We start from the raw sequence: 15,825 nt of genomic DNA, 5'->3' as shown, positions 1-15,825 counted from the left end.
AGTGAAATATTAGTGGGGTTTACGGTGTACTTTGTACCCTCTGGCATAGAGGGCGAGTCCGTTATTATTCAAATAGTCCTCCATTGTTATACTTCATTTTTAATACACGCAGCGCCATCTGCTCGATAATACCCAAACTGTTTTCTTCAATAAACTGCACATTGAGTTAAATAATAGAATTTATATTGTAGTTTAGACATTCTGCCTTAGATGGCGTACTTAGTATTAATCTATTATTTCATTTTATATTTTTTAAATGCAACCCGCACTACACTTAATGGTTGGGAAAATAAACACTTTTACATAAAAAATTTATTTATTAAGTATAAAGTAAATTAACTACACTACATTAAAGTTTTTATAGGGAGCTTTGGTGAAAGCCATCTAAAAATATTATTCCCTTATTTTAAGGGAGATTTTACGTGGGCATAAGATAACTAACTGAAAAAATATAACAAAAAGTAACTTTTTTCATTTTCGAGACACAGTTTGCAAAATAATGTTTTTACGTAGAGCAGTATATAAATATTATAAATTAATGTTGTAGTATAGATGGAATGGGGTTAAAAAGGTTTAAATATTAATTGCCGGTGAAAAAAAAAAGGGAAAGAAAATAAAGTATGAATCCACGGGGGATGTGAGATAGTTTCAGTGGTCGATAGGAAAAAAATGAGAATTTTTAAATTTAAAAAATGACCAAAAATTTAACTTCTATAATAATTATAAAAAATTATACTAAATGGTAAAGAATATAAGTAACAAATTACTTAATATTAATTTTAAATACGTACAGGGTGATGCGGCTTTCTCTCGATCATTTAGTATGTTATCAATATTACGAGGGTGTTTCAAATATATGTCGATCGATTTATTTATAATTTTGTTAAATGTGGAAATATCGAAGAAAAAGCCGCGGAAAAATTTTTAAAATATTAATAAATACCAAAAAAATATATATAAAATACTACTCGGTACATATACATATAAATTGGATAACAAAAATCACAGAAAAAAGGTTAAAACTCGATTTTTTTTTTATCTAAAATCACAGAAAAAATGATTTTCCAGTTTTTATAAATCGCCCCCTGAAAATTGATAAATTTCTTTCTAATTTTGCTTTCAAATGCCAATTCGATAAAATATTTCTTCGAAAGGAATATATATACAGGATGATACAAAATTTTATAAAAAAAAAATCACATTTTTTTAGCGAATTTTCCCATTTTCACGCAGTCGAATTCAACGATAAATCCGTCGTAGTTTCGATTAGAATCGATGAGGCGTTTATGGAAGAAACCGACGTCGAATTATACAAAGTATCATTATTCAATAAAGCATTACTCGAATACATTTCGATTATATCTTCGATGGCAGATTTAGAGCCGAAAATGAGCGCCATAACGGCCACTACAACTACAACGATATTTTTATAAATTTTCCAATTGAATTTTCCGAATCCCTTATCCCAAAACGTCAACATTTCGATGACGATCGGTACCGCCAGACCTAATATCGAAAAACAAAAAGCCCCGATCAAAGAAACGAACGGCACGATCGTCGGTACCGCTATCGCTAACGTAACGCAAAGAAACGTCATTACGGTACGCATTACGTAATTGGCGAGTTGTTGTCGTTTAGCGTAACGATCTTTGATGAAATTCCACATGATGTCGATGCACACGTAAAATTGCAGCCCGAACGTACAAAACACCGCTCCCCCCACTAATATATTGACGGCTTGAGCGGCGCTGAAACAAATTTTCACACTTACGAGGGTTATAAAACAAATAAATGTTTACTTACTAAGCGTTTTTCGGGAGATTTAACGTAACCGCGCCTGCGACGTTATCGCCGAATGCCAAATACCCGAAGAATCCTATCAAGATATATACGAGGGTAACTCCGCTCATACCTTGATTCAAAACACCGCATAATCCTACGAAAGATTGCGGGGATCCCATGTTGTTTTCCAACGGCATTATCTATAGACGAAAAAATGGAAAAATATTTTTTTATCCGACGAAATTTCGTTGATGTATCAACTTACCACGCCGATAGCTTCGATGGCGAATATGGTGATGCTGAAAAATATCGGCATGGTACTGATCGGGGCTACCATCGGTACGGAATTTATTTCTTTCAAATTTATGACCAAATAATAGAAAGTTATGCCTAAACTGACGGCCATGAAACCGTTCGCGGCCATCGAAAACGGCGCCAGGTATTTCAAATTCGGTACGTATACCAAAAATATTAACGGCACCAATAAAATCGCTATAGTTTTTCGAACTTCTATTTCGTAACCTATGTAATGGTTGACGACGTAGTTGAAATTGTTCGCCATTATCACAGTGTAACAACTACACGTCATAAAATACGTTACAAGAAGACCGATTTGTATTATTTGTCTGCAATTGAAATAAAACAATTATTAACACCCTGGTAAATCAAGAATAATCGTTCGACCATCAAAATAAGCGTTAGCATGCAGAGGAAAAGGTCCTATATCAGGACTTTAACAAAAAAATGAACATCTTTGTTAGAAACGTAACAACACCTGATAAATATATGAAAAAAAAATATTTTCGTGTCGGTTATAAATACGAGACGATTCACTAAATAGTCTACAACATTTTTTTTTCAAATATACGGGAGCTAGTCGAGAAATAGAGCGAACAATCTGTATTTGTTTTGTTGTTTCAAAATTAATTACGATTATCCCTCGTATTTCGTTGTTGTTACTCTTCTGAGTAAATCTAGTGAAAAAATTAACAAAATCTTGATACAAAAATCAATTTCGGTATATTTCATGTCGAATAAGTTTTCCATTCTCTTCGATATTGTATATCAAAAACAATCGGTACGACCCCGGTATAAAAGAATATCGATTTCATGAAAATTTACAATGAATTTAGGCTTTTGTCGATGTTTTTACTCTCATTTCGATGTTGTAAGTTTTTCTTTTCGGTCAATTCGAATGTCTATTGAAAACAATTTGCACGACCCCGGTATAAAAGAATATCGATTTCATGAAAATTTAGAACGAATTTAGGCTTTTATCGATGTTTTTACTCTCATTTCGATGTTGTAAGTTTTCCTTTTTGATCAATTCGAATGTCTATTGAAAACAATTTGCATGACCCCGGTATAAAAGAATATCGATTTCATGAAAATTTACAATGAATTTAGGCTTTTGTCGATGTTTTTACTCTCATTTCGATGTTGTAAGTTTTTCTTTTCGGTCAATTCGAATGTCTATTGAAAACAATTTGCACGACCCCGGTATAAAAGAATATCGATTTCATGAAAATTTAGAACGAATTTAGGCTTTTGTCGATGTTTTTACTCTCATTTCGATGTTGTAAGTTTTCCTTTTTGATCAATTCGAATGTCTATTGAAAACAATTTGCATGACCCCGGTATAAAAGAATATCGATTTCATGAAAATTTACAATGAATTTAGGCTTTTGTCGATGTTTTTACTCTCATTTGGATGTTGTAAGTTTTTCTTTTCGGTCAATTCGAATGTCTATTGAAAACAATTTGCACGACCCCGGTATAAAAGAATATCGATTTCATGAAAATTTAGAACGAATTTAGGCTTTTGTCGATGTTTTTACTCTCATTTCGATGTTGTAAGTTTTCCTTTTTGGTCAATTCGAATGTCTATTGAAATCAATTTGTACGACCCCGGTATAAAAGAATCTCGATTTCATGAAAATTTAGAACGAATTTAGGCTTTTATCGATGTTTTTACTCTCATTTCGATGTTGTAAGTTTTCCTTTTTGATCAATTCGAATGTCTATTGAAAACAATTTGCATGACCCCGGTATAAAAGAATATCGATTTCATGAAAATTTACAATGAATTTAGGCTTTTGTCGATGTTTTTACTCTCATTTCGATGTTGTAAGTTTTTCTTTTCGGTCAATTCGAATGTCTATTGAAAACAATTTGCACGACCCCGGTATAAAAGAATATCGATTTCATGAAAATTTAGAACGAATTTAGGCTTTTGTCGATGTTTTTACTCTCATTTCGATGTTGTAAGTTTTCCTTTTTGATCAATTCGAATGTCTATTGAAAACAATTTGCATGACCCCGGTATAAAAGAATATCGATTTCATGAAAATTTACAATGAATTTAGGCTTTTGTCGATGTTTTTACTCTCATTTGGATGTTGTAAGTTTTTCTTTTCGGTCAATTCGAATGTCTATTGAAAACAATTTGCACGACCCCGGTATAAAAGAATATCGATTTCATGAAAATTTAGAACGAATTTAGGCTTTTATCGATGTTTTTACTCTCATTTCGATGTTGTAAGTTTTCTTTTTTGGTCAATTCGAATGTCTATTGAAAACAATTTGCACGACCCCGGTATAAAAGAATATCGATTTCATGAAAATTCACAATGAATTTAGGCTTTTATCGATGTTTTTACTCTCATTTCGATGTTGTAAGTTTTCCTTTTTGGTCAATTCGAATGTCTATTGAAAACAATTTGCACGACCCCGGTATAAAAGAATATCGATTTCATGAAAATTTACAATGAATTTAGGCTTTTGTCGATGTTTTTACTCTCATTTCGATGTTGTAAGTTTTCCTTTTTGATCAATTCGAATGTCTATTGAAAACAATTTGCACGACCCCGGTATAAAAGAATATCGATTTCATGAAAATTTACAATGAATTTAGGCTTTTATCGATGTTTTTACTCTCATTTCGATGTTGTAAGTTTTCCTTTTTGATCAATTCGAATGTCTATTGAAAACAATTTGCACGACCCCGGTATAAAAGAATATCGATTTCATGAAAATTTACAATGAATTTAGGCTTTTGTCGATGTTTTTACTCTCATTTCGATGTTGTAAGTTTTTCTTTTCGGTCAATTCGAATGTCTATTGAAAACAATTTGCACGACCCCGGTATAAAAGAATATCGATTTCATGAAAATTTAGAACGAATTTAGGCTTATATCGATGTTTTTATTCTCATTTCGATGTTGTAAGTTTTCCTTTTCGGTCAATTCGAATGTCTATTGAAAACAATTTGCACGACCCCGGTATAAAAGAATATCGATTTCATGAAAATTTACAATGAATTTAGGCTTTTGTCGATGTTTTTACTCTCATTTCGATGTTGTAAGTTTTTCTTTTCGGTCAATTCGAATGTCTATTGAAAACAATTTGCACGACCCCGGTATAAAAGAACATCGATTTCATGAAAATTTAGAACGAATTTAGGCTTTTATCGATGTTTTTACTCTCATTTCGATGTTGTAAGTTTTCTTTTTCGGTCAATTCGAATGTCTATTGAAAACAATTTGCACGACCCCGGTATAAAAGAATATCGATTTCATGAAAATTTAGAACGAATTTAGGCTTTTGTCGATGTTTTTACTCTCATTTCGATGTTGTAAGTTTTCCTTTTTGGTCAATTCGAATGTCTATTGAAATCAATTTGTACGACCCCGGTATAAAAGAATCTCGATTTCATGAAAATTTAGAACGAATTAAGGCTTTTGTCGATGTTTTTACTCTCATTTCGATGTTGTAAGTTTTCTTTTTTGGTCAATTCGAATGTCTATTGAAAACAATTTGCACGACCCCGGTATAAAAGAATATCGATTTCATGAAAATTTACAATGAATTTAGGCTTTTGTCGATGTTTTTACTCTCATTTCGATGTTGTAAGTTTTCCTTTTTGATCAATTCGAATGTCTATTGAAAACAATTTGCACGACCCCGGTATAAAAGAATATCGATTTCATGAAAATTTACAATGAATTTAGGCTTTTGTCGATGTTTTTACTCTCATTTCGATGTTGTAAGTTTTCCTTTTCGGTCAATTCGAATGTCTATTGAAATCAATTTGTACCACCCCGGTATAAAAGAATATCGATTTCATGAAAATTTAGAACGAATTTAGGCTTTTGTCGATGTTTTTACTCTCATTTCGATGTTGTAAGTTTTCCTTTTTGATCAATTCGAATGTCTATTGAAAACAATTTGCACGACCCCGGTATAAAAGAATATCGATTTCATGAAAATTTACAATGAATTTAGGCTTTTGTCGATGTTTTTACTCTCATTTGGATGTTGTAAGTTTTTCTTTTCGGTCAATTCGAATGTCTATTGAAAACAATTTGCACGACCCCGGTATAAAAGAATATCGATTTCATGAAAATTTAGAACGAATTTAGGCTTTTATCGATGTTTTTACTCTCATTTCGATGTTGTAAGTTTTCCTTTTTGGTCAATTCGAATGTCTATTGAAATCAATTTGTACGACCCTGGTATTAGAGATATATAACGAATTTAGTAACACCCCGGTATACGAAAAAAATCGAATTTATAAAAAATATAAAAAAAAAGTTGAATATAAACATATTTTCAATGCGGTTTTATTATACGGGGGATATAATGAAAATTATATTTACCTAGCGTAAGGCGCGAATTTTTTACCCCATGCAGGACCTCTTAGACAGGATTCTTCTGCCACGTCCCCGAAACTCATTTGGGTGCGTCTCGTTTTTTTATATAATTCGTGAGCACTCGTAACCTAAAAACGTTTTGAGACATTTCCAAAAGACATAATCAAGGAACGTATAAAAATGTACTACCGGGGGTATTGAAAAAGTAATTATTTTAAACGTAAATTGATTCAATTTTCGATTGATTGAAGTGTTTGGTGGTTAACTTACCAAAATATATGAACAATGTGTACAAATGACCGATACTACGATCGTTAAAAAAATCCCCATGCCTAAACCGGAAGCTTTAAAAGCCGCCGGCATGGATAATATTCCGGTTCCTAAGGAAGCTTTTAAAAGATGAGTGAGAGTATCGCAATTACTAAAAAAAAATTAACAATATGACGCATTGACCTAATCGTATCGATATTTAAACTTACGATACAGGGTGAGCAAGTTGTCTGGCTTTGAACGGATCGAAAACCGCGTGATTTGATTCCACATCACCCGTAGAAGAAAGTTTATATCTAAAATAATTACAAAAATAGTAAAAGAAATTCGATTTTTCGTTAATTTCATTCTTACTTTGTTATTCCGTTAGTATTAGAATTATCTTGCGGTAAAAAACTGTCTAATTCCGCTTCGGCGTTTTGAGATTTCGTAGACTAGAAATTAAAAAAAAAATCACGTTTTTTTTTTCGATAACTCAGTTCTATAATGAATTAATTAAGAAAGGTACCAAAAAGAAATCGGAATATGTCGATATGTAAGTACGAGGGTTGCCTGAAAAGTATTGTCTACCAAAAACAAACATTTTTTTAAATATCTCGTACATCCCTTGTAATTATATTGAAGTATTTTGTAGCAGGGTGTTATATGTCTTAAAAAGCGACGCGATCTCATAGGAATATAAAAAAAAACGAAAGATTAATTGTTAAAAATCGTTTCTGTATGATTCGAATTAATAATATTTACGTTTATTATCCAAAAATAAAACCGACCTAGAAAAAAAAACGTTTTTTTTTCGATAACTCAGTTCTATAATGAATTAATTGAGAAAGGTGATAAAAAGAAATCGGAAGATGTCGATATGTAAGTACGAGGGTTGCCTGAAAAGTATTGTCTACCAAAAACAAACATTTTTTTAAATATCTAGTACATCCCTCGTAATTATATTAAAGTATTTTGTAGCAGGGTGTTATATGTCTTAAAAAGCGACGCGATCTCATAGGAATATAAAAAAAAAAACGAAAGATTAATTGTTAAAAATCGTTTCTGAATGATTCGAATTAATAATATTTACGTTTATTATCCAAAAATAAAACCGACCTAGAAAAAAAACGTTTTTTTTTTCGATAACTCAGTTCTATAATGAATTAATTGAGAAAGGTGATAAAAAGAAATCGGAAGATGTCGATATGTAAGTACGAGGGTTGCCTGAAAAGTATTGTCTACCAAAAACAAACATTTTTTTAAATATCTCGTACATCCCTCGTAATTATATTAAAGTATTTCGTAACAGGGTGTTATATGTCTTAAAAAGAGACGCGATCTCATAGGAATATAAAAAAAACGAAAAATTAATGGTTAAAACTCGTTTCTGAATGATTCGAATTAATAATATTTACGTTGATCATCCAAAAATAAAACCGACCTTGAAAAAAACGTTTTTTTTTCGAATACAAACAATTATACGCGATTTCATTATCATATTTTTGAATAAACATAACTTACCATAGTGAATAATAAACGATGTGTGTTTTTGTTTGAAGAAGTATATATCTGTAACAAAGAAATCGTAGCAACAAAAAAACACAGATTAAATTATAACAAATAATTGTTGACTTCCCAATTTACATTTAACGAAGTTGATTCTTTAATAATAGCCAAGTTTCTTAAGTGGATTGATGTCGATTCCCGAAAGATTTCAAAACAACAATACAATGAAACAGGGTACAATAGATACATTAGAGGGAAAAGTTTACGTGAATCAGCACGAAAGATCGATAAAAACAGTTCTGAATAATTTATCCGACTAAAGAAATGAACAAAAGTAATGCAAGGCGTTTGATTAATATACAATACCTTCGATAGACTCAGATCCCAAAATGTTCATTCGCGACAACCCTCGTAGTAGCGTCGTATATGTTTTTTTTTTTAATATCAAATCATCATTTAAACCCGATTGTTATTATTTATAAATATTGCGCTCAAAACAGAAGTAATAATAATAATAATTGATTAACCTTGTCCATATTTATAAACTATTCTTTTGAAACGTATTTTTGGCAAACAAACACCCGCATAATATGTGAAATTTAAATAAATTGTTTTTGATACCCACATTATCGGATAATGTGGGTTTAAATTGAAACTGGAATATATCGAATCCGATCGATAACAATTTGAATTTTAAAAATACGTATTTTTAATAAACTTTTAGTATCGCCCTTGTATATTTAAACAATTAAAGTAGCCAAGTAATTTTGGAACGAGTTTTACGATCTAATTTCATTGGCTTTTAATCGTGTAAAATTTTATTGACTTTTCACATTTAGAAGAAAATTTTGGGAAACGTAATTGTCGACGACACGTTGATGTACGAGTGGCGCCAGTAGTAGATTAAATAAAAAAATCTTATCTGGTAGTTATTGTGATGGGATCACGAGGATCAGATAATTCTGTGTTTTAGTTTCTGACGTAATCTTTATACGAATAAAAAGTTGTGTTGCATTTTATTTAAATATTTACGCGATTTAAAAGTATTCTAAAAATAGATCACGTTTTTTCAATTGGATTATTCGTGCATCCTTTAAAGTGTCTATATACAGAGATAAGATAATTATATGACGCTCTATTTTGAACGGAAATACGAGAAAACTCGATTTGATATATGTTAATGATGAAAGTGAACTTTCAAGACCCCGTATAATGAAAATTAGCATATTTGTGAATTTGAAAATTTCGATAATCATAGAGGGATTCTTCCTAAAAACATAGAATTTTACCACGAAGCTCTATTTTTAACAGATTTAGAGATATAAAAAAAGTAAGAAGGGAATTCATTTATATAGTGATAAATCTAAAAAGTCAAATTCAAGACCCTGTATAAAGGATACCAGTACAGTTAGAAATTTGAAACAATCCACAATTATAAAGCAATTCCTGTTCAATCGATAGAGCTCTAATGGAGAACTATATTCCATTAGGTTTTGGAGATATGGAATAAGTTACGAGGGTGTATCATTGAAAAGTGAAAGCAAACTACAAGACCCTGTATAATGGAAACTAGTAAAGTTAGAAATTTGAAAAATTCCATAATTAAATATCAATTTCTGTTCAATCGATAGAACCCCAATGGAAATATATATTTCGTTAGGTTTTGGAGATATGGAATAAGTTACGAGGGTGTATCATTGAAAAGTGAAAGCAAACTACAAGACCCTGTATAATGGAAACTAGTAAAGTTAGAAATTTGAAAAATTCCATAATTACATATCAATTTCTGTTCAATCGATAGAACCCCAATGGAAATATATATTCCGTTAGGTTTTGAAGATATGGAATAAGTTACGAGGGTATATTATTGAAAAGTGAAAGCAAACTACAAGACCCTGTATAATGAACACCAGTAAAGTTAGAAATTTGAAACATTCCATAATTAAATATCAATTTCTGTTCAATCGATAGAACCCCAATGGAAATCTATATTTGGTTAGGTTTTGGAGTTATGGAATAAGTTACGAGGGTGTATCATTGAAAAGTGAAAGCAAACTACAAGCCCCTGTATAATGGACACCAGTAAAGTTAGAAATTTGAAAAATTCCATAATTAAATATCAATTTCTATTCAATCGATAGAACCCCAATGGAAATCTATATTTGGTTAGGTTTTGGAGTTATGGAATAAGTTACGAAGGTGTATTATTGAAAAGTGAAAGCAAACTACAAGCCCCTGTATAATGGACACCAGTAAAGTTAGAAATTTGAAACATTCCATAATTAAATATCAATTTCTGTTCAATCGATAGAACCCCAATGGAAATATATATTCCGTTAGGTTTTGGAGATATGGAATAAGTTACGAGGGTGTATCATTGAAAAGTGAAAGCAAACTACAAGAACCTGTATAATGGACACCAGTAAAGTTAGAAATTTGAAAAATTCCTCAATTAAATATCAATTTCTGTTCAATCGATAGAACCCCAATGGAAATATATATTTCGTTAGGTTTTGGAGATATCGAATAAGTTACGAGGGTGTATCATTGAAAAGTGAAAGCAAACTACAAGAACCTGTATAATGAACACCAGTAAAGTTAGAAATTTGAAAAATTCCTTAATTAAATATCAATTTCTGTTCAATCGATAGAACCCCAATGGAAATCTATATTTGGTTAGGTTTTGGAGTTATGGAATAAGTTACGAAGGTGTATCATTGAAAAGAGAAAGCAAACTACAAGCCCCTGTATAATGGACACCAGTAAAGTTAGAAATTTGAAAAATTCCATAATTAAATATCAATTTCTGTTCAATCGATAGAACCCCAATGGAAATCTATATTTGGTTAGGTTTTGGAGTTATGGAATGAGTTACGAAGGTGTATCATTGAAAAGTGAAAGCAAACTAAAAGGCCCTGTATAATGGACACCAGTAAAGTTAGAAATTTGAAAAATTCCATAATTAAATATCAATTTCTGTTCAATCGATAGAACCCCAAGAGAAATCTATATTTCGAAAGGTTTTGGAGATATCGAATAAGTTACGAGGGTGTATCATTGAAAAGTGAAAGCAAACTACAAGACCCTGTATAATGGAAACTAGTAAAGTTAGAAATTTGAAAAATTCCATAATTAAATATCAATTTCTGTTCAATCGATAGAACCCCAATAGAAATCTATATTTCGAAAGGTTTTGGAGATATCGAATAAGTTACGAGGGTGTATCATTGAAAAGTGAAAGCAAACTACAAGACCCTGTATAATGGAAACTAGTAAAGTTAGAAATTTGAAAAATTCCATAATTAAATATCAATTTCTGTTCAATCGATAGAACCCCAATGGAAATATATATTTCGTTAGGTTTTGGAGATATGGAATAAGTTACGAGGGTGTATCATTGAAAAGAGAAAGCAAACTACAAGCCCCTGTATAATGGACACCAGTAAAGTTAGAAATTTGAAAAATTCCATAATTAAATATCAATTTCTGTTCAATCGATAGAACCCCAATGGAAATCTATATTTGGTTAGGTTTTGGAGTTATGGAATAAGTTACGAGGGTGTATCATTGAAAAGTGAAAGCAAACTAAAAGGCCCTGTATAATGGACACCAGTAAAGTTAGAAATTTGAAAAATTCCATAATTAAATATCAATTTCTATTCAATCGATAGAACCCCAAGAGAAATCTATATTTCGAAAGGTTTTGGAGATATCGAATAAGTTACGAGGGTGTATCATTGAAAAGTGAAAGCAAACTACAAGACCCTGTATAATGGAAACTAGTAAAGTTAGAAATTTGAAAAATTCCATAATTAAATATCAATTTCTGTTCAATCGATAGAACCCCAATAGAAATCTATATTTCGAAAGGTTTTGGAGATATCGAATAAGTTACGAGGGTGTATCATTGAAAAGTGAAAGCAAACTACAAGACCCTGTATAATGGAAACTAGTAAAGTTAGAAATTTGAAAAATTCCATAATTAAATATCAATTTCTGTTCAATCGATAGAACCCCAATGGAAATATATATTTCGTTAGGTTTTGGAGATATGGAATAAGTTACGAGGGTGTATCATTGAAAAGTGAAAGCAAACTACAAGAACCTGTATAATGAACACCAGTAAAGTTAGAAATTTGAAAAATTCCTTAATTAAATATCAATTTCTGTTCAATCGATAGAACCCCAATGGAAATCTATATTTGGTTAGGTTTTGGAGTTATGGAATAAGTTACGAAGGTGTATCATTGAAAAGTGAAAGCAAACTACAAGCCCCTGTATAATGGACACCAGTAAAGTTAGAAATTTGAAAAATTCCATAATTAAATATCAATTTCTGTTCAATCGATAGAACCCCAATGGAAATCTATATTTGGTTAGGTTTTGGAGTTATGGAATAAGTTACGAGGGTGTATCATTGAAAAGTGAAAGCAAACTACAAGCCCCTGTATAATGGACACCAGTAAAGTTAGAAATTTGAAAAATTCCATAATTAAATATCAATTTCTGTTCAATCGATAGAACCCCAATGGAAATCTATATTTGGTTAGGTTTTGGAGTTATGGAATAAGTTACGAGGGTGTATCATTGAAAAGTGAAAGCAAACTACAAGCCCCTGTATAATGGACACCAGTAAAGTTAGAAATTTGAAAAATTCCATAATTAAATATCAATTTCTGTTCAACCGATAGAACCCCAATGGAAATCTATATTTGGTTAGGTTTTGGAGTTATGGAATAAGTTACGAAGGTGTATCATTGAAAAGTGAAAGCAAACTACAAGCCTCTGTATAATGGACACCAGTAAAGTTAGAAATTTGAAAAATTCCATAATTAAATATCAATTTCTGTTCAATCGATAGAACCCCAATGGAAATATATATTTCGTTAGGTTTTGGAGATATGGAATAAGTTACGAGGGTGTATCATTGAAAAGTGAAAGCAAACTACAAGAACCTGTATAATGAACACCAGTAAAGTTAGAAATTTGAAAAATTCCTTAATTAAATATCAATTTCTGTTCAATCGATAGAACCCCAATGGAAATCTATATTTGGTTAGGTTTTGGAGTTATGGAATAAGTTACGAAGGTGTATCATTGAAAAGTGAAAGCAAACTACAAGCCCCTGTATAATGGACACCAGTAAAGTTAGAAATTTGAAAAATTCCATAATTAAATATCAATTTCTGTTCAATCGATAGAACCCCAATGGAAATCTATATTTGGTTAGGTTTTGGAGTTATGGAATAAGTTACGAGGGTGTATCATTGAAAAGTGAAAGCAAACTACAAGCCCCTGTATAATGGACACCAGTAAAGTTAGAAATTTGAAAAATTCCATAATTAAATATCAATTTCTGTTCAATCGATAGAACCCCAATGGAAATCTATATTTGGTTAGGTTTTGGAGTTATGGAATAAGTTACGAGGGTGTATCATTGAAAAGTGAAAGCAAACTACAAGCCCCTGTATAATGGACACCAGTAAAGTTAGAAATTTGAAAAATTCCATAATTAAATATCAATTTCTGTTCAACCGATAGAACCCCAATGGAAATCTATATTTGGTTAGGTTTTGGAGTTATGGAATAAGTTACGAAGGTGTATCATTGAAAAGTGAAAGCAAACTACAAGACCCTCTATAATTGAAACTAGTATAGTTAAAAATTTAGACATTTCACATATTATAATAAATTAATAGAGCTAAAATATAAAGGTACAGTTTGTGAGATACAGGCAAATATATAGAAAAAGGAAAGTAAATTACAAGGTTTCGTATTTTTTCTGAAATTAGATAATTATTTTGGTGTATAAATCAAGAAACTACCCACTCGCATGTTTTATTATTGGTTATATGCAAAACAGAACGTCAATTTTCATTCAAAATAATAAATTATTATTGGAAAAATTGGATTTGCGTCATCAAGTGTGATAATTTTAATGAAGCGACGTCTGCCATTTCAATTTTTTTTTTATTCTAATCAACACGTTATTCAATTTACTGAATTTCATTACTATTATTGACATAATTTCCACGTAAAAAAATATATAAAAAAATTACAAAATCATTCCAATAAAATCGGTAATTCCCCGTAACTCCAACATACACTATAAAAGACATTTAAAAATAAACAATATCGTCATAATTTTTAGCTGACTAAGTTATCGATTAGATTAGTTACGGTGTTATTATTATCATCATCCAGTTATCAACTAACTTATTGTAGTTGCTTTCTAGATATAAAAATCGCTTAAAATAAAATATCGATAACGAAACCATGAAAAAAAATTACGTCATCCGCATAAGACCCATTCATCGTAAGGTTCATTTATTCAATGTCGTCGGAGGAAACGATGAAGGGGATTAATACGAAACGTACTATTTCATTTTTAAATCGAATAACGATTCTCTGAAAATAATTCGGTCTCGTTCGCGGTCAGCAGACTTTTAAAAATAAACACGCGCATAGTTTAAAATCGTATACAAAGTGAATGCACTTTTTTAAGGTTAATTAACACGAATTAAAAATTACCAACAATAGATTTTAAATTAATTTCGTATATTATAGAAAATTATTTTGTATCACCCTATATATATGAGACGAATATCTAAATTTAACTATAAGAAGAAGGGATGATGAAATTTTCACACATATATCATTTTTGTAATACCATAAACGTTACTTATAACCCTCGTATAATATTTTAATATTTATTTCAATCAGATTTCGTTGTATATCACCTCGTATCGATATATAAATGATTTGTTAGGTTATGTAGCTTACACGTGGTGGTTATACTACAATATGTTTTTAATTATAAGATGAATTTTTCGAAATGAATAAACTGTTTCAAAAAAATCGTTTGAAAATACACTAAAAACGTATCTACCGATGATATATGTATTTTAAAGTTGTTAAAAAAGTAATTTGTGCTAATACTTTTATTTTATTGAAAAAAATCGATTTTAAATTGAAAGAAAACTCACCTAAATTACGTATTTTTGAATAAATAAATATATATTATTGTGTTATCAAAAGCATAACTACACGATAACGAATATACACAAAACAATTTTGACTACAGTCTAACGTAAACTAATGTTCGTGAGTTACTAGTAACTTGACGCCGCCGATTCCCGCTTTAGAAGGTGTCGATTTATATCGACCCCCACCCGTTAGTTTCGTTAGTCCGGTAAAATATATCCGTTAAAAAAAATTTGTATTACATCGTAAAATTTTATATAAAAATTTTAATTATAGCAAAAAATATTTTTTTTAGATATTGTAGAGTTCGATTCGTTCATTTCTTCCGATTCAAATACAATATACTAAAAATCTATAAAGAAACGCAGTATGTAATCGCCTCTACTATATCGATTTTTTTCATATTTGTATTATTATATTAATTATTTACGTAATATATCATAAATACGAACGTAAAAAATAATTTTAAATCAATGCGTCTTACTGAAATGTTATTATTGCAAAATATAGGTTATCTGTATAATTCCAATCAGGTTTTTCCGATCTATTTTTAACGTTTATAATTAATTCAAAAAACCCCTGCTAATAAAGATCAATTTGTTCTTAATTAATTTCTATTACGTATATTCGATTCGTTTTCTTTCATACC

At 30.5% G+C, this 15,825-nt stretch overlaps 1 protein-coding gene across 2 annotated transcripts; it reads right to left on the bottom strand.

The window, feature by feature from the left end:
- Positions 1–297: 297 nt before the first annotated feature.
- LOC130898788 (proton-coupled amino acid transporter-like protein pathetic) lies at positions 298–15,357 on the bottom strand. 2 transcript variants are annotated; one of them, XM_057808302.1, is made up of 9 exons: positions 15,179–15,357; positions 8,208–8,255; positions 7,059–7,138; positions 6,914–7,000; positions 6,705–6,855; positions 6,441–6,562; positions 2,048–2,408; positions 1,804–1,982; positions 298–1,748 (listed from the first exon to the last, which is right to left on the bottom strand). In XM_057808302.1, exons 2-9 carry the CDS (start codon positions 8,208–8,210, stop codon positions 1,226–1,228), a joined length of 1,506 nt encoding a protein of 501 aa, XP_057664285.1. In that variant the 5' UTR covers positions 8,211–8,255; positions 15,179–15,357; the 3' UTR covers positions 298–1,225. The 2 variants fall into 2 exon arrangements, with proteins under 2 accessions (XP_057664285.1, XP_057664286.1); XM_057808303.1 differs by lacking the exon at positions 8,208–8,255 and having other exon boundaries at positions 15,179–15,339.
- Between the last annotated feature and the right edge of the window lie 468 nt (positions 15,358–15,825).

The sequence above is a fragment of the Diorhabda carinulata genome, chromosome 10 (genome assembly GCF_026250575.1).
Source record: "Diorhabda carinulata isolate Delta chromosome 10, icDioCari1.1, whole genome shotgun sequence".
In the NCBI taxonomy this organism is placed as follows: Eukaryota; Metazoa; Arthropoda; class Insecta; order Coleoptera; family Chrysomelidae; genus Diorhabda; species Diorhabda carinulata.
The sequence above is the reverse complement of the archived record's forward strand: the minus strand, read 5'-3'. Positions and strand labels throughout refer to the sequence as shown.

Excerpts from the sequence above, each read along its gene's own strand:
- LOC130898788 (XM_057808302.1), bottom strand. Across the intron at positions 6,563-6,704 it reads CACATTGTTCATATATTTTG|GTTACGAGTGCTCACGAATT; the intron begins GTAAGTTAACCA and ends AAACGTTTTTAG. Across the intron at positions 1,749-1,803 it reads AATCTCCCGAAAAACGCTTA|CGCCGCTCAAGCCGTCAATA; the intron begins GTAAGTAAACAT and ends AATTTGTTTCAG.